Source organism: Xenopus laevis, chromosome 6L, assembly GCF_017654675.1.
Source record: "Xenopus laevis strain J_2021 chromosome 6L, Xenopus_laevis_v10.1, whole genome shotgun sequence".
NCBI lineage: Eukaryota > Metazoa > Chordata > Amphibia > Anura > Pipidae > Xenopus > Xenopus laevis.
This window is the reverse complement of record NC_054381.1, coordinates 162,043,305-162,069,561: the sequence shown is the minus strand read 5'-3', so window position 1 is coordinate 162,069,561 and position 26,257 is coordinate 162,043,305. Positions and strand designations below refer to the sequence as shown.

At 42.3% G+C, this 26,257-nt stretch overlaps 2 protein-coding genes across 5 annotated transcripts; one reads left to right on the top strand and one right to left on the bottom strand.

Moving 5' to 3' along the window:
* Window positions 1–1,336: 1,336 nt before the first annotated feature.
* Window positions 1,337–11,454, bottom strand: pycr3.L (pyrroline-5-carboxylate reductase 3 L homeolog). Of its 2 annotated transcripts, none has more exons than XM_018268328.2 (6): window positions 11,322–11,454; window positions 7,841–7,905; window positions 6,975–7,154; window positions 6,068–6,280; window positions 5,483–5,575; window positions 1,337–1,778 (listed from the first exon to the last, which is right to left on the bottom strand). In XM_018268328.2, exons 1-6 carry the CDS (start codon window positions 11,413–11,415, stop codon window positions 1,596–1,598), a joined length of 828 nt encoding a protein of 275 aa, XP_018123817.1. In that variant the 5' UTR covers window positions 11,416–11,454; the 3' UTR covers window positions 1,337–1,595. The 2 variants fall into 2 exon arrangements, with proteins under 2 accessions (XP_018123817.1, XP_018123818.1); XM_018268329.2 differs by having other exon boundaries at window positions 6,092–6,280.
* Window positions 11,449–26,257, top strand: XB5759208.L (protein brambleberry-like L homeolog). 3 transcript variants are annotated; one of them, XM_041567018.1, is made up of 13 exons: window positions 11,449–11,588; window positions 16,187–16,466; window positions 18,164–18,292; window positions 20,025–20,210; window positions 20,686–20,908; window positions 21,161–21,277; window positions 22,125–22,304; window positions 23,316–23,522; window positions 24,095–24,242; window positions 24,549–24,610; window positions 24,745–24,926; window positions 25,385–25,485; window positions 25,664–26,257. In XM_041567018.1, the coding sequence occupies exons 2-13, from the start codon at window positions 16,209–16,211 to the stop codon at window positions 25,800–25,802; spliced, it is 1,932 nt and encodes a 643-aa protein (XP_041422952.1). In that variant the 5' UTR covers window positions 11,449–11,588; window positions 16,187–16,208; the 3' UTR covers window positions 25,803–26,257. The 3 variants fall into 3 exon arrangements, with proteins under 3 accessions (XP_041422952.1, XP_041422950.1, XP_041422951.1); XM_041567016.1 differs by having other exon boundaries at window positions 25,382–25,485; XM_041567017.1 differs by having other exon boundaries at window positions 11,575–11,694; window positions 25,382–25,485.

Genomic DNA, 26,257 nt, shown 5'->3' with positions numbered 1-26,257 from the left:
TATTATGATCAGTGTCTTAATAGGAGTGGTTAAGATTTACATTTTCGTACAGAATGGCCAATTCTAAGCAACTTTTAAGCTGGGCCTTCATTTTTCTATTTTCATTTTAATTATTTACCTTCTGACTCCTGAAATGAAAACGGTCCAAATAGAATTAATCATTTAAAGGGGTGGTTCACCTTTGATTAACTTTTAGTATGTTGTATAATGGCTAATTCTAAGCAGATGGCCTTCATTTTTTTTTATAGTTTTTTTTAATTATTTGCCTTCTTCTGACTCTTTCCAGCTTTCAAATGGGGGGTCACTGACCCCATCTAAAAAAACAAATACTCTGTAAGGCTACAAATGTATTGTTATTGCTACTGTTTATTCCTCATCTTTTTATTCAGTCCCTCTCCTATTCATATTCCAGTCTCTTATTCATATCAATGCATGGTTGCTAGGGTAATTTGGACCCTAGCAACCAGATGGCTGAAATTACAAACTGGAGAGCTGCTGAATAAAAAGCTAAATAAGTCAAAAACCACAAATAATAAAAAATGAAAACCAATTGCAAATTGTCTCAGAATATCCCTCTCCGCATCATACAAACAGTTAATTTAAAGGTGAACAACCCCTTCAACTAGAGGTTACTGGGCCCAGCAGTAACATAATTTTAGGACCCCCCCCCCAAAAAAAAAACTTTGGTAAGAGATTTTTAATAAACATATATTAAAACTGCCGATAAGACAGTCCCCACAGGGCCCCCTATACCTCCTGAGCCCCCAGTCTTTATAGGTTTTGAATACTCTCTACACCCCTGAATATTTGCACCCCCCTCATATACAACTATAAAAAGTGTGTGTGGGCGGGGGGTCACTGAAAGGCATAGAAATGCCCCAGTCCTGCAGCTGCACCAAAATCCCATGCTATGCAAATCACCATTGTAATAACAGCCATTTTACAGGTGAACTTTCCCTTTAAATGAATAACCTCATACCAGTGAGTGCTGACAGTTTGTCCCGATGGCCATTTCTTGTGTTTCAATGATCTCTGACAGTTTTGTAGGGATTTATCATGGGACTGTGTGAGTATTAAATGTCATTGTTACGTGTGTGTTGGGGTATGAGGCACCTGAACGTGACTCCGTGCGACTGTCAGTCGCTTTGTATGTGGCAGTTGCTGCAATTGCTGAGGGTGGGCTGCTGTCAGAGCTACCCCGTATTGCCTGGCTGCCTTTGGAAGCGTTTAGGTGCTGTGGGGGCACCCAAATGTAACATACTACATCATACTGACAGTTAATTTAAAGGGGAACAACCCCATTAAATAAAACCCTCGCTCTTATAACACACAGACAAATAATCCTTGTGTATTTTATTCTTCAGAATTTGTGCAACAGATTTTTATGTATTTATTTGATACATTTGTCTTTTCCATTCACGATACTCTCCTGTTTGACATCACAGCCCCAGGAGCCATATTGGGAGGCAGCAGGTGGAGCAGAGTTTCTATTGGTCCAGTTCTTATACACAATCATGTGTCTAATTTACAGCCTGACCCACAACTGCCACTTCTCTGAACCGTTTTCATGCCCAGTAGGATCAGTAGCGATAGTTCTACTTTCTCCCCATATCCATTGCCCTTGTGGTAGCGGCTTCTACAGCGTTCATCACTGCCGCCCTGAGGCCCCCCTTCTCCAGCTCGTGGAGCCCAAAAATTGTCGTCCCTCCTGGGGTACACACGTCCGCTCTGAGACTCGCTGGGTGCTCCTCACTCTGCAGAAGCATCTTGCCTGCCCCCTTAATTAAAGGGATAGAGGAGAAACATGTGAATACAAGTAGCGCCATCTACATAAACATCAAAATCACTGATATTAAAGGGGTTGTTCACCTTTAAATGAACTGTTAGTATGATGTAGAGAGGGATATTCTGGGACAAATTGCAATTGCTTTTCATTTTTTATTATTTGTGGTTTTTGACTTATTTAGTTTTTTATTCAGCAGCTCTCCAGTTTGTAATTTCAGCCATCTGGTTGCTAGGATCCAAATTCCCCTAGCAACCATGCACTGATTTCAATAAGAGACTGGAATATGAATAGGAGAGGCCTGAATAGAAAGATGAGGAATAAAAAGTAGCAATAACAATACATTTGTAGCCTTACAGAGCATTTGTTTTTTTTAGATGGGGTCAGTGACCCTGATCTAAACAGCTGGAAAAAGTCAGAGGAAAAAGGCAAATAATTAAAAAACGATAAAAAAAACCCAGAAAAAATGAAGACCAATTGACAGGTTGCTTAGAATTAGCCATTCTATAACATACTAAAAGTTAATCAATGGTGACACACCCCTTTAAATGATTTTATTTGGGTCATTTCCTGGTGTTACTTGCCCTTTATTAAAGGGATTGTCCCCCTTTAAATTAACTGTTAGTATGACGTAGAGAGGGATATTCTGAGACAATTTGCAACAGGTTTTCATTTTTTATTATTTGTGGTTTTTGACTATTATCTAGCTTTTTATTCAGCAGCTCTCCAGTTTGCAATTTCGGAATGTGGTTGTTAGGGTCCAAATTCCCCTAGCAACCATGCACTGATCTGAATAAGAGACTGGAATATGAATAGGAGAGGCCTGAGTAATAAAGTAATGACTTAAAGAGCATTTGTTTTTAGATGGGGTCAGTGACCCCCCCCCCATTTGAAAGCTGGAAAGAGAAGAAAGCGGCAGATATTTAAAAAACTATAGGAAATAAATAATGAAGGTGAATGAAAAAGTTGCTTAGGGTTAGACATTCTATAATTCACTAAAAGTTAAATCAATGGTGAATCAGCGTCACCCCTTTAAATGAATGAGTCTGATGCACCGAATCCACAATTTTGGATTCGGCTGAACCTCCGAATCCTAATTTGCATATGCAAATTAGGGGTTGGAAGGGGAAAACATTTTTTACTTCCTTGGTTTGTGACAAAAAGTCACGCAATTTCCCTCCCCGCCCCTAATTTGCATATACAAATTCAGATTTGGTTCGGCCAGGCAGAAGGATTCGGCCGAATCCAAATCCTGCTGAAAAAGGCTAAATCCCAAACTAATCCTGGATTCGGTGCATCCCTACTATTTAGGTGATTTTCTTTTTGTGGTGTTACTTGGCATTTATGAATCCAGTGTATCAGACTTTAACCCTTTATATGACAGACTAACTTGGGGCCAGAGTTGGTGTCGCGTCTCTTGTCCTGTCTCCCAGGGGGTGTCACCCGAGTGCTGTGCCCCCCACTTTCCTTTGTGAAGCTCATATAAGGTTGCCCAGGGCTATTGGTCATGGGAAGTGACGTGTGGTCCTAGTGCCGCCTGTATGTGCAGTGACGGGGTTGAAATTAAAGGCAAAGTCAGTGTGGGGGGGGCACAGTGTGACATTAAGTCAAGGGGAATTGATGGGGAGGAAGCAACACAGAAGGGCACGTGAATGTGCTGATGAGATGCGGGGGCTCCACTATTAGTCAGTCAGTGCTGGGGGGGGCAGTTAGACTGGTGACAGTTGCACTGGGGTCACTTGTATCAGTGTAGCACTTTTATACCCCCAGCACTAACACAACTGCAACACCTCATATAACCACTAGTCTACACTCCTGTGTGTGCAGGGCCCCAGACTGGGCCCCAGACTGCACCCCAACCCTGGGCACCCCACATCCCACCCACACTAAAAAGTCCACACCAGCCCTAAAAATGGTTAAACCCCTCACTCACAGGTTATAAAAAGCCATTGGTGGCCAGAGTCCCACAGAGAAGTTTTTACAAAAACATTGGTGATCAGGGCTACAAGTTTAAACAGAAGATTGGTGATCAGGGGCCTATAGATTAGTAAAATAATTAGTGATGCACCAAATACACTATTTTGGATTCGGCCGAACCCCTGAACCCTTTGCAAAAGATTTGGGCGAATACCGAACCGAATCCTAATTTGCATATGCAAATTAGGGGTCGGAAGGGGAAAACATTTTTTTACTTCCTTGTTTCGTGACAGTCACACGATTTCCCTTTCCGCCCATAATTTGCATAAAAAAGGCCGAATCCCGAACCAAATCCTGCATTTAGCGCATCCCTAAAAATAATACATTAGTGGCCAGGGCTTTCATATAAAACAAAAACACACATTGCTGTTCAGTAGAATTGAACTCGTGGCATCAACTTTATCTATTTTTGTGGCTTTGGGTCTTTTCGCCGCTTCGGGACTTCGGCTTTTCGTCGTTTCTGGACTTTGGAAGAGGCGGCACAGCTTTGGCGATTTCAAGGGGGGCCCAGCTCTTTCGAAAAGTGCAGCGCAGCCGGGCCCCCCTTAAGACCCAGGCCCGGTACAGGAGTACCCCCTGTGCCATCCTGATGGTGGCCCTGTCTGTGTCTGTCTGTGTGTCCAATAGGTAACCAAATCATGCAGCACCAGGCAGCATTTAGGGTCATATAAAAAGTCCAAATTTATTGATAATATATCATAAAATCATGTTAACTGCTTCTGAAGAAGTGGCGTGAGGCCACGAAACGCGTTAAGCGCGGGGCTGTTTCACTTTGTTGCTTAACATGATTTTATGATATATTATCAATAAATTTGGACTTTTTATATGACCCTAAATGCTGCCTGGTGCTCCATGATTTGGTTACCTATTGGACATAGCCCTCAGCGTGTTCTTCCAGAGACGTGTGCATGTGTCAGCACAGACGGCAAGGTCGGCATACAGCGAGTTCAGGGTGAGTGCTCTCTATTATTTGTTTCTTGTGTGTATGTGTGTGTGTACATGCTGTGTGTGTGTATGTGTCTGTGTGTCTGTCTGTCTGTGTGAGTGTACATTGTGTCTGTGTGTGTGTGTCTGTGTGAGTGTGTGTGTCTGTCTGTGTGTGTGTGTGTGTGTTTGTATATGTGTGTGTACATGCTGTGTGTGTGTCTCTGTGTGTGTGTATGTGTGAGTGTGTGTGTGTGTCTGTGTGAGTGTACATTGTGTGTGTGTCTGTGTGTGTGTCTGTATGTCTGTGTGTATGTCTGTGTGTGTGTGTGTGTGTTTGTATATGTGTGTGTGTACATGCTGTGTGTGTGTCTCTGTGTGTGTGTCTGTGTGAGTGTGTGTGTGTGTGTCTGTGTGTGTGTGTGTCTGTGTGAGTGTACATTGTGTGTGTGTGTGTGTGTCTGTATGTGTGTGTGTATGTCTGTGTGTGTCTGTGTGTGTGTGTGTCTGTCTGTGTGTGTGTGTTTGTATATGTGTGTGTGTCTGTGTGAGTGTACATGCTGTGTGTGTGTGTCTCTGTGTGTGTGTCTGTGTGAGTGTGTGTGTGTGTCTGTCTGTGTGTGAGTGTGTGTGTGTGTCTGTCCATGTGTGTGTGTGAGTAAGTGTGTGAGTGTACATGCTGTGTGTGTATATACAGAAGAGGAAGGTGCTGCGCACGGATACACAAAGGGTAAGTACATGACACTATTAGACTTTGGGGTAGAATGCGCTACATTAGTTACACAGTCACAACCTCACCACTAAAGTCTGAGCTACAATCTGTCGGGCGAGGGCACTGGGCATCCCCATCTTAACTGCCCCGTCTGCCAGCGCTTCAGCGAATGTGTAAACCTTGGGGAGAGAAGAGGGAGGCTGATCAGTTTGGGTCACACTCAGACTTTGCTGCAAGTTCCCCAAATTTTGCGACATGTAGAGGCGCATTTATCAAGGGTCGAAATTTGAATTCATGTGAGTTTTTTTAAACTTCCACAAACTCCCATGAACCTCAAAATTTGACCAATCAAAATTTATGATAAAAATCAAATTTTATAAACTTGGCTGAATCGAATTTTAAAAACTTGTATTCGAGTTTTTTCAGGAAGGCCCAGGACGTCTCCCTTTGACTCAAACAGCAATTCGTCAGGTTTTAGGTGGCGAAATACTTGAATTCGGGTTCTTAAAGGGCCAGCGTATGATAAATCTCGAAAATCGGATTAGGATTTTTTGAAAAACTCAAATTTCACAGTTTTGATCATAAAAACATTAGAAAATTCTAATTTCCAATTCGACCCTTGATAAATCTGCCCCTAGCAGTTTGAGAAGCAGTGCCCCCCCCGTACTTACATAAGCCACCCCGCTGCCGCTCACCCCCGTGTGAATGTCGATACAGGATTGTGGGACCTCCACACACAGACCACACGTACGGACCAGACTCTCAAACACATCGGCCTCCACCTCACCGGCACATTGCCCCCGCGAAAATACAATTGCCCCTTCCTGAAGCACACAGGGCAAGTTGGGCATCATGCGGATAACTTTACTCCCCAGGGGCAGATTCTGGAGACAAAATAAGAGCGGAATAAAGACAGCGCCCCCTAGTGGCTGCACATATATATATATATAATACACAAAAGCCATGAATATCTTGTAAATTATATCCATATAAACGGTGAGTTCTGATGTCATCAGTTATAAACGGTGAGTTCTGATGTCATTTCTGTCACATGACTCACTGAAATTTGTGTATTATAATAAATAAAGTACCCCCAGTTGTAAAATATGAGGATATTAGAAGTTACCTCGGAGTTCCATGACCTGTATAATAACACTCAGCCTTCGGCCTCGTACTTACAAGAGGGGGTACTTTATTCACTATATAATACACAAAAGCCATGAATATCTTGTAAATTATATCCTTATAAACGGTGAGTAGTGATGTCATCAGTTATAAACGGTGAGTAGCGATGTCATTTCTGTCACATGACTCACTAAAATTAGTGTATTATAATTAATAAAGTACCCCCAGTTGTAAAATATGAGGATATTAGAAGTTACCTCGGAGTTCCATGACCTGTATAACTCAGCCTTCGGCCTCGTGTTTTTATATGGTCATGAAACTCCTCAGTAACTCCTCAGGGGGTACTTTATTCACTATATATCTATAGACTCATTGATTGTGAACTCATGGGAATATTGTATTTGCCTATAAACCTCCCCACACCCCCTGCTCAATCATGGCCCCTGTACCCACCTTCTCCAGGGTCTCCAGCGTGACTCCGGCAGCCATAGAAATGATCAGGTGATCAGCCGTCACTTTGGGGTAAATCTCTTGTAGGACGGAGGGAATGATATGGGGCTTGGTGGCCAGAAACACCACTCGGCAGTTAGAGACGACAGATCGGTTATCATGTGATGTGCAACAGCCGCGAGCCTGAAAGGAATAACCTGATATTAGGCCCATCCCTATAAAATATCAATGTGATGTTCCTTATTTACCATTATTTAAAAGGGCAACTACTAAAAATTTAATATAAGTTTCATCATACTGAAATGAGAAGCTTTGTAAATACAATCAGTTAAATATTCTGTATTGTTTCTGAAATAATCAAGTTTATCTTCACTATTCCTCTCTCAGCATCTGTTTCTCTTCATTCTCTCTTCATGCAGCAGTTGGGTGTCAGATATTCACTGACAGTTACATCCAATATATCTTATAGGGGGGCTCCTTTTGCCTAGAAGATGTATTAGAGGTCACTCTATTAAACTCACCAGACATCATGTCTCTCTACATGCAGGATTTGTGCAAAAGGCAGTTATTTTGTTAGATTTTGTTTGTACTGGAATCAGTTATTTGAGTGAGCTCTAATACGTCTTCACCCTTATTTAGTTGGTAAATTTGCTCTGTAACGTTCCATAGGAAGCCATGATTCTGTTTTATCTTTCTTATTATTTAACTACAACTAAACTTACTGTAACCAGAATTCCCCTTAGAAGGGAAAATAAACATATATGTATTACACATCATGTGTCCTGCTAGTGGCCCTAAAGGCTGGCAAAAAACAACCAACTGCAAGTGGCTGCCCCAGTAATATTAACTGACACACCAGCATGGGTTACCTTCAATTTCTCCAGATTGCGATCCGTTGGGGCACTCACCATGACATTCTGAGGTGTGATTTCCCCTTTAAAAATATAAATAAGCAGTGCATATATCATATAAAGGCACAAGGCTGCAGGCTGAGTTATACAGGGAACTCTCAGTATCACTCATGTATTATAAGGGATAATGTACCCCCTACTGTAAATGATAAGGATATTAGAAGTCACTGAGGGGTTGTTCTGTGACCATATAAAGGTACAAGGCTGCAGGCTGAGTTATACAGGGAACTCTGAGTATCACTCATGTATTATAAGGGATAATGTACCCCCTACTGTAAATGATAAGGATATTAGAAGTCACTGAGAGGTTGTTCTGTGACCATATAAAGGCACAAGGCTGCAGGCTGAGTTATACAGGGAACTCTGAGTATCACTCATGTATTATAAGGGATAATGTACCCACTACTGTAAATGATAAGGATATTAGAAGTCACTGAGGGGTTGTTCTGTGACCATATAAAGGCACAAGGCTGCAGGCTGAGTTATACAGGGAACTCTGAGTATCACTCATGTATTATAAGGGATAATGTACCCCCTACTGTAAATGATAAGGATATTAGAAGTCACTGAGGGGTTGTTCTGTGACCATATAAAGGCACAAGGCTGCAGGCTGAGTTATACAGGGAACTCTGAGTATCACTCATGTATTATAAGGGATAATGTACCCCCTACTGTAAATGATAAGGATATTAGAATTCACTGAGGGGTTGTTCTGTGACCATATAAAGGCACAAGGCTGCAGGCTGAGTTATACAGGGAACTCTGAGTATCACTCATGTATTATAAGGGATAATGTACCCCCTACTGTAAATGATAAGGATATTAGAAGTCACTGAGGGGTTGTTCTGTGACCATATAAAGACACAAGGCTGCAGGCTGAGTTATACAGGGAACTCTGAGTATCACTCATGTATTATAAGGGATAATGTACCCCCTACTGTAAATGATAAGGATATTAGAAGTCACTGAGGGGTTGTTCTGTGACCATATAAAGGCACAAAGCTGCAGGCTGAGTTATACAGGGAACTCTGAGTATCACTCATGTATTATAAGGGATAATGTACCCCCTACTGTAAATGATAAGGATATTAGAAGTCACTGAGGGGTTGTTCTGTGACCATATAAAGACACAAGGCTGCAGGCTGAGTTATACAGGGAACTCTGAGTATCACTCATGTATTATAAGGGATAATGTACCCCCTACTGTAAATGATAAGGATATTAGAAGTCACTGAGGGGTTGTTCTGTGACCATATAAAGGCACAAGGCTGCAGGCTGAGTTATACAGGGAACTCTGAGTATCACTCATGTATTATAAGGGATAATGTACCCCCTACTGTAAATGATAAGGATATTAGAAGTCACTGAGGGGTTGTTCTGTGACCATATAAAGTCAAAAATGACATCACTGAATACGGATAATAACGGATGACATCACTAAGCACAGTTAATATAATGATTGTATAATAGGGTTACACAGGAGATTGGGTGCAGCACAGATGGGGTAGAAGAGATACAGTGCCTTGTTAAAGTATTCACCCCCTTGGCTTTTTACCTATTTTGTTACATTCCAACCTGTAATTTAAAAGTTTCTTAATTTTATTTTATGTGATGGATCTGCACAAAATAGTCTAAGTTGGTGAAGTGAAATGAGAAAAATATAAAAAAATAGTCAGGGTTGGGTTATAAAAAAAAATATCCAAATGTTTGATGATCCCCGGCACACCATCAAATCCATCATCTTCAGATGGAAAGAACATGGTACCACAACAAAGCTGCCAAGAGAGGGTCTCCCACCAAAACTCACAGAGCGGGGGGCAAGGAGGGCATTAATCAGAGGGGCAGCACAGAGACCAAAGGTAAGGGAGTTGCAGAGTTGCACAGCAGAGACTGGAGGATGTGTCCATAGGAGAACAATAAGCTGTACATAGAGATGGGCTTTATGGAAGAGTGGCCAGAAAAAAAGCTATTAAAGTTAAAAATAAGAAGGAACATATTGAGTTTGCCAAAATGCATTTGGTCGACTCCCCAAATGTATGGAGGAAGGTGTCTGGTCACATGAGACTAAAATTTCAAAACCCAACACACGCCATCACCCCAATAACCCCACGGCCACAGTGAAACATGGCGGGGCAGCGTCAGGCTGTGGGGTGGGAAACGGGTCTGAGTGGAGGGAAAGATGCTGCTAAATACAAATACAATATATTCTTGAGCAAAACCTGTGTCAGTCTGGTTGTGATTTGAGACTGGGACGGAGGTTCATTTTCCAGCAGAACAAAGAGCCGCAGCATATCACTAAACTGCAACACTCAACTGCTTTAGGGCTCTTACATACGGGCGGTTTTTCTTGTACTCCCCTGCGTTACGCTTTCTTCCGTTCAGCCACAGGGGAGCGCAGGAGTAGACACAGTCAATGATTGTGAAGGGGGCTGTACTCACACAGACGCATGTAAATGCCGAATGCAGGTGAAATGCAACATGCTGCGTGTGAGTTCAGCCCCCTTCACAATAATTGAGCGTGTCCACTCCTGCACTCCACTGCGGCTGAATGGAAGAAAGCGCAACACAGGGGAGCCCAGGAAAAAACGCCCGTGTGTAAGAGCCATTAAGGGGCAACATTTAAATGTGTTGGAATGGCCTAGTTCAGACGTCAATCAATTGAGAATCTGTGGTCAGACTTAAAGGAGACATATAGGATAAATGAATAAAACCCTAATTTTGTAGGCAATTATAAGTAACATATGGTGTTGCTTTTATATGGTGCTAAAAATGAATATTATCTTTAAAAATAGCCCCTTTATTGGAGCTCCTTATAGATGTTCTCTGCTCCCTGACTGTGTTTCCAATGAGGGGTGGGCGTGTCCCTGCCAGAAGCACAGTAGGAGGGGACAGCCAATCACAGCCCTGCAGTCACACAAGCACAGACAGGCTTCAGTTCCCTATCAGGTCCTGCTAGCTGCTGATTGGTTCCTGTCCTACAGTGCAGTGAGCTGAGTGCACAGCCTGGGAATTCAGGGAGCAGCAAGTGGAAGAGAAGGGAGGGATTATTAGGATTTATGCAGAAATATTCAATAAATCAGCCTGAAACACTACTTTTTGAGCACAATTCTTCTATATCTAAATGAGTGTAAGAAAACATGACAAAAGACAAGGGGAGGTGAATAGAGAGGGATAAAGAGAATAGACAGATGAGTAATAAAGGGGAGGGGCCAATGTATAGGGGGAGGGGCGTCGGACAAAAGTGGGTGGTGTCAGAGCTGTAGCAGGAAGTTGCAGGGAGGGCGATACAAGGGGTTCTGGGTAATTACAGTAAGAAATGAATAGTCAGTGAAAGAGGAGGAGTCAGTGGGCGGAGTTATAAGTGTATCATATACAGACACTACAGTCAGTGCCGGGGAAGTCAATAAGAGTCACCGTGTGGGAGGAGTCGGGGCGGTACCTTTGTGTAGAATCCCCTCCAGGATCCCCTGAGCCATTCGCCCGGCTCCGATACATCCGACCGGCACTGAGACACGCGGAGAAGAGGCCGCCATTGCTCTGAGGGACTGAGACTGAGAGCAACCAATCAGCGCCCGCGTGTAGGCAGCGAATAGGAGGCGTGAGCAGAGGCGGGAAGTGATTGGTGCCTGCCAAGTGACGTCACCGATCCGATCTTTTAAAATCGTTTCCCGGGAGCAGCTGCGCTAATGTGAGATCTGGGGAACAGGTGAGTGTTTGTTCCGCCTCCTCCTCCCGCCGCTTCTGAGAGACTCCCCAATCACTTACTCGTCTTGTTCTTCTTCTGCTGCAACTGGGGCTCCTCTTGTATAAATGTGGGTGACTCTTATTTCTTCCTCTTGTTACTGATTGTGGGGTCCTGGGATGTTTTATAACAAATATGTGTCACATAAACTGCCAGAGCTATAACTGTGTGTTGTATAAATGTACAGGGAGCAGCAACTAAATACATCATGGGAATGAGCAGAGTTTCACACCTGTTGTTTCATCTATTGCTCATTATTAACCCTGCGCTCACCTCCTGCTCCCCTTAACTCTTCTCATTCCAGATGCACAATAAACACAACCATCTACAAACTCCTTAAAGGGATACTGTCATGGGAATTTTTTTTTTCCCAAAATGAATCTGTTAATAGTGCTGCTCCAGCAGAATTCTGCACTGAAATCCATTTCTCAAAAGAGCAAGCTGATTTTTTTATATTCAATTTTGAAATCTGACATGGGGCTAGACATCAATTTCCCAGCTGCCCCCAATCATGTGACTTGTGCCTGCACTTTAGGAGAGAAATGCTTTCTGGCAGGCTGCACTTTTTCCTTCTCAATGTAACTGAATGTGTCTCAGTGGGACCTGGATTTTACTATTGAGTGTTGATCTTAGATCTACCAGGCAGCTGTTATCTTGTGTTAGGGAGCTGCTATCTGGTTACCTTCCCATTGTTCTTTTGTTTGGCTGCTGGGGGGGGAGGGGGTGATATCACTCCAACTTGCAGTACAGCAGTAAAGAGTGACTGAAGTTTATCAGAGCACAAGTCACGTGACTTGGGGCAGCTGGGAAATTGCCAATATGTCTAGCCCCATGTCAGATTTCAAAATTGAATATAAAAAAATCTGTTTGCTCTTTTGAGAAATGGATTTCAGTGCAGAATTCTGCTGGAGCAGCACTATTAACTGATTAATTTTGAAAAATCTTTTTTTCCCATGACAGTATCCCTTTAGTGTGATACGGACACTAAAAAACTACTTTTTAAAATATGAAGTTGCCTATAGGTCATCACTGAACACTCCAATCACAATGTCACATGCACCTGTTGAACTGAAGTCTGAACTATAAATATGGCTGCCTTTCCATTTCTCCTACTTATATTTATTACTATTATCCCCCGGTGCTTCTTCAGTCTTTTGGCTCCTTGTCCACCTTCGAGGTCCAATGTTGGGCTAGACACCCTCCTTGGCAAAGGACCAGGACCAGTAACATAAAAATTTTTTTACAAAAAAAGTTTTTCTTTTTAACGAAAAAATAAGACCGCTTTCGCTTTTAATTTGCAAAGCTTTTATTAAGAAATTACTTACCGGTTCTTTGCTTGTGCTCCTCTTCAGAAAGGGCGACAGAGTGATGATCCATCGTTCGTTGCTCGATTTCTCCTCCCTGCTTTCTATAGGAGATAGCCAGGGAGGAGAAATCAAGCGCCGCACGATGGATCATCGCCATTTCTGAAGAGGAGCGCAAGCAAAGAATCGGTAAGTAATTTCTTAATAAAAGCTTCGCAAATTAAGTGAAAACTTTCTTGGTGTTTTCGTTAAAAAGATTCGGCAGTATTCATCAAGGACACGCTTCTTGTGGATCTCTGTTATATTTATGTTGCTGGTCCTTTAATTAATAAGTATTAAAATCAGTATATTCCAAGTTATGTATTTAATAATCGTCACATTGAAACTACTTACCTCACTCTTTGCTGCTGTAAGTTATTTGGTTGGTTTGCTCCATTAACTTTCTGTCCAGTCTGGGGGTTCCAGCAGTCGGAGCAACGAGCCAATAATCAGAAAGTGGACTGTTTTCTATAATATCAATATATTCGGTCCCTCTCCTGTTTTTCCATCACACATTCAGCCGAGTACTGTACAGACCAAGCAATCGGCACAGTAAAGTGATACTGACACTAAAAAACGGCTTTTTAAATATGAATTTATTAAAAGTTACCTATAGGTCATGTTGATTGTTTTTTGCTGAGAAGTTTTTAGTTGAAGTTTCTAAACCTGACAGTTTTGCCAACCTGACTGTCCCATCTCAGTCTGTCGGTTAACATTTTTAAATAGTAACGGACTCCTGCTGCACAAATATGTCAGCCCCTCATACAGGAACATGGGGCACAAGCCTCAACCACAACCAACATTACCTCAATTAAGTGTAAAAACCAAGGTCAGGAACGATGAGTATAAAAACGCAGGCAAATATTTTAGATACTACTGATAATTATACTAATTTTATCCTCCTCGTTCCTAACCTCGGTTTTTACGCTTAATTGAGCTAATGGTGGGTGGTTGAGGCTCGTTTATTACTTCCTCTCTCTACAATCTCTCCTTCTCGCTAAGCATCCTGGGATACATGGTTTTTTAGATAAATCAGTTCTCCTCAACAGTTCGGGAAGATGAAAATACGAGACCACAGTCCCAGGTATTGCCGACCCCTCCATCTTTGTTGTGTCCCAGATAGAAAAACAGAATTTTTTGGGACAACTCCAACTTCTACATATTTAATTTTCCAATATGTAACAATGAATTGAGCCGTAGGATAATTTAATTGAAGGATTGGTTATTTACTATTTTAAAATTCAATAGCACAAGTCACTTTATAATTAAGGACTTAAGTCCAATGCATATGCACTTTAGATGCCCCAATTAATTGAAAGAGGGTAATTGCACCAATCATTGTGAATTTTGGATTAACAACCATTCGCACAAGTCGCTTTAAAAGTAGAAATGAATTATTTATATTTGAACACTTGCACTTTATCTTTTTTTTATCTTTTGGAAAGAGGTTTAATTAATTGTATTAATTTAAATAGATTAATTACTGATAATGAGGATAATCACTGGATTGTTTTGGGGATATATTAGTAGAATATACAGTTAATCTCATTTTATTTTTTTAAATTGAGTCTAATCATACAGTATTATTGATTTTTGATATTTAACTAATTCCATTTTAATAAATTGATTAATAATGGGTTATTTTTCTTTACATTACACAGTTGTAAGTTGCTTTCAAAGTCAATACTCTGATACATGTAAAAAAGAGTTTAATTTTTGGTGTCGGTATCTCTTTAATATCCGAACCAGAATAGGATTTGCTACTGAGAAATGGCAACTTGTATGTCCCAGACCCACATTACCGGCCCTTCTTTATCCATTCGGTGTTTGCAAATAAATGATACTAATGTTTTATCATTCACTGGTAACTAGTGTTATGTTTGTTGCTGGGGAATTTGACTGAAGGCTGTTGATGTAAATAGATTTAATAATTTGTATTGGAGGGCAGATTCTGCTTTAGGAATGAGATTAGAGACCTTACAGATGGTTTTAGAGAAGATGTCTAAATTAATGAGTATTTCCAGAAATGATTCTCATCCTTTACATGAAAGTTTGAAGTCATATCGTAGCTCCTTTAGTAATCGACTGATTTTACCTAGATGAACATTCTAAGAGAGCTTTTTTTACCTGCAGCTATTGCTGTTTTTAATTCTTCTCTTTTAAGCAGGTAGTGGTTTGTTTTAGTTATTTATAATGTGTAATGTATCCTAATGGTATTATGTATAATATGTGTTTTTTGTGTGATTGTATGTTACACGAGCAAACTCTGGCATAGTAATTTCCTTTGGGGTTAATAAAGTTTTTATCTATTTATCTTATCGCTCTATTTATCATCTATCGATCATCTCTCTCTCACTATTCTCTCTCTATCCTCTCTCTCATCTATCATCTCAATCGCTCTCTATCCTCTCTCTCATCTATCATCTCAATCGCTCTCTATCCTCTCTCGTTCCTCTGATCATTCATCTCTCTCCCCCTCTCTCCCCCTCTCTCCCCCTCTCTCCCCCTCTCTCCCCCTCTCTCCCCCTCTCTCCCCCTCTCTCCCCCTCTCTCCCCCTCTCTCCCCCTCTCTCCCCCTCTCTCCCCCTCTCTCCCCCTCTCTCCCCCTCTCTCCCCCTCTCTCCCCCTCTCTCCCCCTCTCTCCCCCTCTCTCCCCTCTCTCCCCCTCTCTTCCCCTCTCCCATCCTCTCTCTATCAAATCAAATCAAATGAGCTTTATTGGCAGGAGCAAATACATGAAGCATTGCCAAAGCAGGTAGAGGGGTGAAATGGGTGGGGTTAGGGGGGCAGTTTGTGGGACTGCAACTCTGTCTGACTCCACGGTCTTGCCGGAACCACTCGTTTCTCTTCCCGTTAATCTTCACGCTGCATTGGTTCTCAGTATATGAGCTCTTTATGACATCATATGTCTTCCCTCTTATGTCACTCTCCAGACGTCTCAGGAATCGACCTGGGTGCCACACTGAGTCAAAGGCCTTTTTAAAGTCTACAAAACAGGCAAATATTTTTCCATATTTTGGACGTGGTCCCTGATGAGGCCGTGCAGGGTGTAGATGTGATCAGTGGTGCGATGGTTTGGCATGAAGCCTGCTTGGCTCTGGCTGAGGACAGGGTGCTGGGTTAGGAATCTGAGGATTCGCCTATTTAGGATACTGTTGAACAGTATCTCTCTCTCTAATCGACTGAAACCTTTCCAATTCTCATGTTTCATTATTTTAGAATCTCTGGCCCAAACACAGCTATGCACGGAGCCCAAATCCGAAGGACTCTCTTCTTTCTAACCTTCATCTCACTGGCCGGGCCCTCGTTGGCATTTTTTGGCTGGTTTACCCGCAAGTCATCACCAAGTCACTCCCATGGCGCTTCCTCTGAATCCACTGCTCCTGCTGATCCAAAGTCTCTCCCTAGTGCCCCTTTTGAAATGATCATGGCAGATGAAAAGTTCTTGGCGGAGGCAAAAAGCCTAGAGCTCTCCCCACTGGACAGCTGTCACTACAAGGTGGGTCCTACTCTCTCTTATAGGGACCTGTGGGTTATAGCTTCTTGTGTGCCCAGAACATTCCTTCCCTGTATATTTGTATTTATACATATGGGAGGAGGAGGTGCCATATTGATTCCCTTAGACAGTACAGTATGAGGGTATAGCTTATTGTGTGCCCAGAACATTCCTTCTCTGTATATTTGTATTTATACATATGGGAGGAGGGAGGTGCCATATTGATTCCATTAGACAGTACAGTATGAGGGTATAGCTTATTGTGTGCCCAGAACATTCCTTCTCTGTATATTTGTATTTATACATATGGGAGGAGGAGGTGCCATATTGATTCCCTTAGACAGTACAGTATGAGGGTATAGCTTATTGTGTGCCCAGAACATTCCTTCTCTGTATATTTGTATTTATACATATGGGAGGAGGGAGGTGCCATATTGATTCCATTAGACAGTACAGTATGAGGGTATAGCTTATTGTGTGCCCAGAACATTCCTTCTCTGTATATTTGTATTTATACATATGGGAGGAGGAGGTGCCATATTGATTCCCTTAGACAGTACAGTATGAGGGTATAGCTTATTGTGTGCCCAGAACATTCCTTCCCTGTATATTTGTATTTATACATATGGGAGGAGGAGGTGCCATATTGATTCCCTTAGACAGTACAGTATGAGGGTATAGCTTATTGTGTGCCCAGAACATTCCTTCCCTGTATATTTGTATTTATACATATGGGAGGAGGAGGTGCCATATTGATTCCCTTAGACAGTACAGTATGAGGGTATAGCTTATTGTGTGCCCAGAACATTCCTTCCCTGTATATTTGTATTTATACATATGGGAGGAGGAGGTGCCATATTGATTCCCTTAGACAGTACAGTATGAGGGTATAGCTTATTGTGTGCCCAGAACATTCCTTCCCTGTATATTTGTATTTATACATATGGGAGGAGGTGCCATATTGATTCCCTTAGACAGTACAGTATGAGGGTATAGCTTACTGTGTGCCCAGAACATTCCTTCTCTGTATATTTGTATTTATACATATGGGAGGAGGGAGATTCCCTTAGACAGTACAGTATGAGGGTATAGCTTATTGTGTGCCCAGAACATTCCTTCTCTGTATATTTGTATTTATACATATGGGAGGAGGTGCCATATTGATTCCCTTAGACAGTACAGTATGAGGGTATAGCTTACTGTGTGCCCAGAACATTCCTTCTCTGTATATTTGTATTTATACATATGGGAGGAGGGAGATTCCCTTAGACAGTACAGTATGAGGGTATAGCTTATTGTGTGCCCAGAACATTCCTTCTCTGTAGATTTGTATTTATACATATGGGAGGAGGAGGGGCCATATTGATTCCCTTAGACAGTACAGTATGAGGGTATAGTTTAATGTGTGCCCAGAACATTCCTTCAGTTTAGTTAGAAATCCATAAGTGGATCCTGATATCTGGTCTCTATGGAAGTGAATATGATTTCATATATATTATAGAAATCCCCACAATTCATTGTTTCTATGTTTTATGAAAGATCCATATGTAAATAATCACCAGACACTTAAAAGGGTTACGGGGTGTATGCACCTTTAGGTTGTAATCTCACTTGTAAGACCCCTATTTGTTAAAACTTATTCTAATAACTCACTGGCACTATATATAACCACTGATGATGATGATATTTGTGATTGACAGGTTGTGAGCCAGTTACAGGCTTCGTGCACGGAGATGTCTGAAGAGGAGATAGCAAAACTCGGGGTGTCCTTGTTCAATTGCCAGGCTGAGGTGGAGGGGCGCCCTACTTACCCCTGCACAGAAGACATGGTAAGTACAGCTGCTGGCCAATGAGTCTCAAGCCCACCCTAGTTACTCTCCCTTTCACTGGTCACTAAGTCTCATCTCCATGTTTGTCTCATGGAAACAATCTCATAAAATTCCTTTGCTTTGGAAAACTTTCTGCATTTGGAATCAAATATAAACTTTGTTTATTAATTTTTACAACTTCCAGAGACACATTCATTGCATTGAAGCTGAGGTTGAAAGAAAAGACACCTCTATATTTTGCCCAAGTAAATTCTATCCATTATGTAGAGAAAAGGGGGTAAAATAATGAAACCTTTCCAACTCCTAAAACGGACCTGTCCCTGGATCAGCACTTTACTGAGAAATGATAAAAGTGTCAGTGTTTGGGGTTTCCCTGTGAAGTTCATTCTCTCATCATATAATGTTTTCATGACTTAGATTTAGGGGTACAGTTTGGGTGATGCCGGGTGAAGCTGTATATTCTGTATCAGTATCTATGGCAGGTGCTGAGTGAGATTGTGTATTGTAAGAACCCGCATTTCAGTTGCTCATATTGAGCTTCAGTACCAGGGACAGCTCCGGGCAGCAGCCAGTGCAATTCCTATTGAGCGTCAGCACTAAGGACAGTTCCACCCAATAAGTCTAAAGCAGCGACCCCCAAACTTTGGAGCAGCTCCATCTCTATTTGCAAGGGGGGCTCAGCATGAAGGCTAATAGGGCATGTTCTACCTGACAGTCGGTTCAAGTGACATTCTGAATTAAGATTTATTTACTGCCCTAGATCTCTTTGACCAATGGCTGAATTTGAACATCTAAGTGCCAGCATATTTCACACTGCTGTAAAATAAATGTTTATGCAAAGAACTTACAGAATTACATACATAGGACATAGTTACATACATAGCAACCAGTAACTGATACAAAGGTGAGGGAGGCTCTGTGCAAAAGAGCTTACAATCTAAAAGGGGAAGGGAATGAGACAAGGTGTGGGCAAGATAAGAAATAAATAAGCAGGTGAGAGATGTAACATATGGTATTTCATTTGGTAGCTAAACAGAGCAAGGGTAGGCTTCTCTAAATAAGTGTGTTTTAAGAGATTTCTTGAAAGCAGAAAGGTTGGGAGAAAGTCGGACAGACCGTGGGAGAGCGTTCCAGAGGAGGGGTGCAGCCCTTGCAAAGTCTTGAATGCGAGTGTGTGAGGAGGTAATGAGAGAAGAGTTGAGTAGAAGGTCAGTAGAGGAGCGTAGTAAGCAGTTGGGTGAGTATATAGAGATGAGATCAGATGTAGGGTAGGGAGTTATGAAGTGCTTTGAATGTCGGGGTCATTCATTTGAATTTTATTCTGAAAGGTATTGGAAGCCGGTGTAGGGATTGGCACAGTGACTGGCAGAGGAGGAGCGGTTGCTGAGGTGTATGAGCCTGGCGCCAGTCTTCATTATGGACAAAGAGGTGACAGTCTCTGGAGGGGAAGGCCAATTAAGAGTTACAGTAGTCTAGACGTGATGAGTGAATAAGAATTTTGGCAGCATTTTGGGTGATAAATGATCATATTTTGGACATGTTCCTTAGGTGGAAGTGACAGGATTTAATAAGTGACTGATACCCCAATGTTCTCTTGTAACAGTTTTAGATACTTGGGCAACACTGACAAATGGTTGGACCTCCAATGGAAGCTTTAATGATAATTATTGTTCTTAACTTTCATTTGGGAGTTGCTTGTTTTACTGATCAATTGTTTTTCCCCCTTGGATAGACTTTGGCGGAATGCACAAAGCCCATGGATCCAGACACTTGGAATGCCTATCATATTGTCAGCAACAGGGCTCGGTCCGTTTGTTATGCTACAAGGCAGCTCCACTTCCGCCGTCGCACTGAACTAACTGTCAACACTCTGGTGTCAACTGCCATGAGCCAACTGGAAGCCATGAAGCTGCTGAAGGTACCGGCTAGGGTTTAGACCAAAGGGAGTCTGTTATATGTTAATATTGTGACACAACTCTAAACACATTTATAGGAGCTGCTTAACTGGAAAATAATAAATCACAGTCAAGATTCATATTGTACCCAATACATAACTGCAATCTGTGCTTAGTATTGAAATGAAAGCTTGAGAACTGCAGAATAAAGTGACACCATTCAATACTAGAAGGAATTAAAAACACACAATTGCAAATTATAGTAGAGGGTTCTGTGCCATACATTGTTAATGTAAAATGTAATTCCACTGTGTGGACCTGCTGATCTTGTATTTAAGTTGCCAACGTTGTGGCCATGTAACGGACTCTCAAACCTGGCAGTTGGGTTGAGGCAGAAGAAGATAAATTGGTAAAATGTTAAACACAAAATTGCTCAATTAATGTCCAAGAGTTGTCCATTGAGTTCTTTAGATTGAGGAAGTAGAAATGACTTTATAGGATGGACAAGAAGAGCTGAGGGAGCTGACGTCAGAGTCCCTGCAGAAGGTGGTGAGCAGTCAGAATGAGCTCTTGGACCAACAGGAGCTTCTGCAGAACAATCAGGAGAAGATGGAGGGTTCCATCAATGGGAATCTGGAGATGCTGGCAGAGGAAAAAGCTCTTATTGCCAGTGGGCACCAGCTGGTTGCTCAGTTGATTGAAGGCATCACAAAAAAGATGGGTAAGGTTCTTCATTTTAATCTCATATACAAGAAAATGTATCCCAGTATAATTTCCCAGTATAATGGTGTAATTGGTACCACCACAATGTCACTGCTGTACTTGTACCATGACCTTTCTTAGCTTAAAGGCCAACTAAAGCCCTTTGGGGATTCTCACTGTGACCTTAGTCTTCGGCCGTTTTAGTAAATGGCACTTGGTGGGCTTCCGACTCACCTGGACGTTACAACTCCTTTGTGTGGCTTCATTGCAGAGAATGTGAGTAGCCAACTGGTGGAGCAGGACACAGAGCTGCAGGAAGGGCACAAAGCAATCCTGGCCGACCTATCGGAGGTGAGGAGCCGATCTCAAGCCGTCTATACCAAAATTGGTACGTTCTCCCCTCAACCTCCAGCTTATTCTAAAGTTTTTCTATTGAGGCCACAATGGCAATAGAAGCCTAGTATTCATGTTCCCATGGCAATTAGTGATGAGCAAATTTTTTCCAGCATTCAAAATTCAGCATTTCGCCATCTTTGAATTTTTTCACAAAGCTGCGCCACAAAATTCGCCATGGAAAGTCGCACAGGAAAGAAAAAAGGACATTTACTTTAATGCACTTGGAGCGAGAAACTGGACAGATTTGCTCATCACTACTGGCAAGGACTGGGGATTTATGCAGACTAATGTGAGATCAATGTATAGGGTTGAACCCCCCCCCCCCAAGTATGTTCCTCTTACCATAAAACCTACTGGAATAACCATAATCTACAGTCGTTTGTCTCCTGTCCATGGCCGGCCTTATATGGTACTGTGGGGCCCCGCTTCTCCGGAACAGTACAAAGATAACAACCGTGCTTGCATACGATATACAGTAAAATGTGTGTTTATATGTATCGATATCAGGTGATTATAAAGGATAATTGTGATTCCCTTAATGAGCCACATGGGTTAAGCACCCCTAGCAGTTAGCTCTAGGATTTACTGTGACAGAATTTTTTTCTTTTGCAAATGTTTTTATAAGAAAACTGTCTCGTATGATGACTCTATGTGCAGCTCTGCAGGCTGAAGAGCACTTGATACACATGAATATAATGTTTGGTTCCGTTGGGGGTGGGACTTGATTTGCGCAATACTGATGAGCATTTAGGGACTGTCGTGTAACAGTTGGCACAGCAAGTCTTTATACCAGGGGGTAACGGCAGTATAAATTATAGCTTTAACCTGTGTCCCTGTAGAGTCGGACCTGTCCCTATTCCTGTCCTACCAGAACCAGACGTCCCAGTATTATGATGTCCTCATGGAGAAACTGCACAGAATGAACCAGAGCCTGGGGACGGTTCTCTACGCTATGGAGCACATGCACAGGAGTGTGGAACAGAGACTGGGGTACATCCAGGGATTCATTGGTTGGGCAGGTAACAAAGCAGAGAATATTATGTAATTCATTTCTACATCTTGCTGGGCCATTAAAGCAGAGCACCCCCATTTACTTTATTGCAACAGGTTCCAAGTCTGTACTATTTGCAGCTCTAGAATCCCTTGCACTGATGTATATACTAAATCACCACTTTATAAGGAGCAATATGAGGTGGCCATGCATGCAAAGATCCGCTTATTTGGCCATGTGCCCATCGGGTGGATGATATTGGGCCCTAGGGCCCACTGGTTAGATCAGAACACTGGGAATGCAGGAGGTGGTCATGAGTGACACTAACAAACCAATGCTGTCCTTGATCCTGCAGGGTTTTTAAATCTGCCTGCAAAACACAAAGAAAACGCCAGCACTCCTCATTGTACGCGAGCATTAGAAGTTTATCCCCCAGCAACCAAAGTAGTAAGACCATTGTGCACTTACCTTTAGTTCAGGAGCTCTAGTGGGAAAGGAAAGAGCTGAGCCCCAGCCAAGAAACATACACCTGTGAATAATTGTGGTGCATTTAAAATAAAGTCCCCCAGTAAACATGTGACTGAGTAATAAGACCATGGTGCACTTCCCCTTAACTTAGGGGCTATAGTGAGAAAGCAAGGAGCTTTTTACCCCAGCCAATTAACATACATCTGAAAGTGCTTCCCTGTTTTAAAGGCTGAATGGCAGCTATAGGCAATATTTGGCTAGAATTTGTAAACAAAACACAGAAAGAAATCGCCAGTACTCTGTCTAAATCACTGTGGCGTTGACCAGCTGCAATAAACACCATTGTGCCAGCACTTGGCCTAACCCACATTCTGGAGTTGACCAGCTGCTATAAACCATAAAAAGCCAATATTTGTACACAAAAAAGAAAAATTGAAGTTTGCTTTTAAAAATTTTTTTTACAAAAAATGAGGTGCTCATGCCACACTTTGGCCAATGTCTAATAACACTTGACCTATAACAGGCCAATAAGATAAGTAAAGTTGGAACTTTCCACATCCGTGTTCCACAGGCATGAACCTGAATGCCATTTACACATGTGTTCTTCATGGGGCCTATTTCCTTCTGCTGGCGTTGCTCATGACGTTCCTGCAGACACCTGGTTTCTCTCGAGCGGTCCTTCTCTTCCTTGTGCTCCTCAATGCTCTGTCAGAACTCAACCATCATGTCTCCCTGGGCTTCAGGTCACTCACTGTCCTGCTGGTGTGTGTGGTCATAGGTAAGTTCTCCGCAGCTCAGTCCTTCTGTTTTCTTCCAGGGATGAGCAGTTGATTCCTCTCCACATTAAGGATGTTACTGTGCAGATATGCAGTTTAGATGTTCCTATGCAGATATGAGGGTCAGTTGAGATGTTCCTATGCATATTGGAGGGTCAGTTGAGATGTTCCTATGCAGATAGGAGGGTCAGTTGAGATGTTCCTATGCAGATAGGAGGGTCAGTTGAGATGTTCCTATGCAAATAGGAGGGTCAGTTGAGATGTTCCTATGCAAATAGGAGGGTCAGTTGAGATGTTCCTATGCAGATAGGAGGGTCAGTTGAGATGTTCTTATGCAGATAGGAGGGTCAGTTGAGATGTTCCTATGCAGATAGGAGGGTCAGTTGAGATGTTCCTATGCAAATAGGAGGGTCAGTTGAGATGTTCCTATGCAGATAGGAGGGTCAGTTGAGATGTTCCTATGCAAATAGGAGGGTCAGTTGAGATGTTCCTATGCAGATAGGAGGGTCAGTTGAGATGTTCCTATGCAGATATGAGGCTGCAATAATTGCATCTCCTGGCTGTTTCCCTATAGCTAACTGGATGTTGGTGAATTTTATTCGGGGCCTGGTGAAGTTCCGGAATCATAAAAAACACAAAGCTCTCCCACCGCCATATGTTCCAGCAGTGACTGAATCCTGCAAAGCTGGGGACAAAGACTACTGCTCCTCTACCCCAGAAAGGTACGTGTTCTAGCCAGTAATACTGGTACCACTAAATCCCGGGATATGCAGCAGTCTGTATGGTCTCACTAGCCCGTATCACTTGCTGGTCACACAGAGGTCCTACAGGAGCCAGTGCCCTGGGTTAGCTTTAGTTCTCTGTCCCAGCCTCTCTAATGTGGAGAAACAGCCATTGTCTCAGCTGCTTTAGAAATACAATTTCCATTATTCCCTGCTGGCTTTTCTTTGGGGGAGCAGGGTGGGGGTGGGTAGTTATTGGTGACATATCCACAAATATGCCTCAGGTCTGTCTTTCTTTGCTCACAGGGCTGGTGATTTGACGTTGCTGAAAGAGGAGCTAAGGAAGCTGGAGGACAAGGATTTACAAGGTGAGTAAGAGTAGTTTTCTGATTGGCTATTCCTGATGAATGGCTAATTTCTTGGTAGGAACCCTTCTTGTACTGAGTCGGCACAGCGCCTCCTTATTTCCATATGTGCCGAGTCCATTTATTATGTCACACAGATGACTCTCTTCTGGAGAACGACTCTTTGGTGAAAGATGATTCTATTGTGGCTTCTGCTCCCATGAACTGGAAGGCTCAGCAGAGTTTAATGAAGACTCCCAGCCACTCTACCCCCGCCATGAAACTACGGAGGCTCAGTGTGTCCAGATCTATCCGATCCAGTGAGATCTCCGCAAAGCAGGTGGGGGGGGTTAATGTTTTTTGTAGTTCAGACATATTACATTGTATGGTGAGGTCAGTCTCTGCCGCTGTTAAACCTAAAATCTTAATTCTACTATGACTTACACAAAGGTCTGTTTAATTAGTAGCCTTTATGTTTGGGACCGAAGATCTCTGGATTTATCAGACATGAGAGGAACTTGTGTGCAGATTGTTTTCTGGGTGGAAATGAACCTATGATCTGAGTGTTGTATAACTCTGTATAAGATAATAATAGGTTGAAGTTATAGCAGAGGTCCTGTAAGTCTTCACTGTTACCCCTGATCTGAACCTGCCTGGGCCTAATCATTTGTCTCTTTGCTTCCCTGCCTATGACCTTATTGTAATCATTGAGCGGATGAAACACATTTTGACCATTCTTCTTCTAAGTGATGATGATATTAATATGCAATGTACTTTCCTTACAATTTTCTTCAGCAGGGGGTGCTGGACACAGTCTCCCAACGTCACCTTGGAGCTGCTTTTGATGCCTTGTCCTCATCCAAGAACTACAGTCCAAACAGTTCCATGTGCAGCAATACGTGAGTATTTAGAGACTTGAGAACTTGAGGAAGACTTACCTATACTGATAACTGGGCAACATGGCTGTTAAGACTTCTGTCTTAAGTCGTCTCCTTTCTATATCTAAGAGTTAATTACTAGATTGGTGGGCAGACTGCTGTTCTACACCTTCTACACTCTCTTTTCTTCCCAACACAGGTCTATCTCTTCCATGTCCCCTCGCCAGTTCTGCCAGGCCACCACAAAGGCAGGTCAACCCTGTCGCAATAAGGCCAGCGGGGGCCAGGAGTTCTGCCGTGTGCATACCAATGGCCAAGCGTCCTACATTGCCTCGTGATGGTCCTCTCTTGACTGGATCATTCCATTATAGAAGATTCTTTTTCATAAATGTTCCAAGACATGACATATATAAAAATCTAGAAGCCAACAGAATGTGTGGAATTCTGTAAAGCAAATTCTGTGGTTGTCTCACGGTGGATAAATGACTCACACTTGGACATCTACTGAACCTTTAAGAGCCAACCCTCCTGGATGGAAATAGCTTCTCCGAGCATTGAAAACAACTTGGCACTTATCCCCATGTATATGAGCTTCCCCCTCACCGACTCACCTGCAAGTTTTTATATTTGACTCTGGAAATAGATGCATTTCCTGAAAAGTTAATGAGACTGAGGCATTATATAATGGTCTCTTTACTGTTTATAACTTATTTTAAGCATTATTTCCCACAGTCTGTCACTTTTGTACGTGTCGTTACATACTGTCTATTTATAATAAATTTTTAAAAAAATA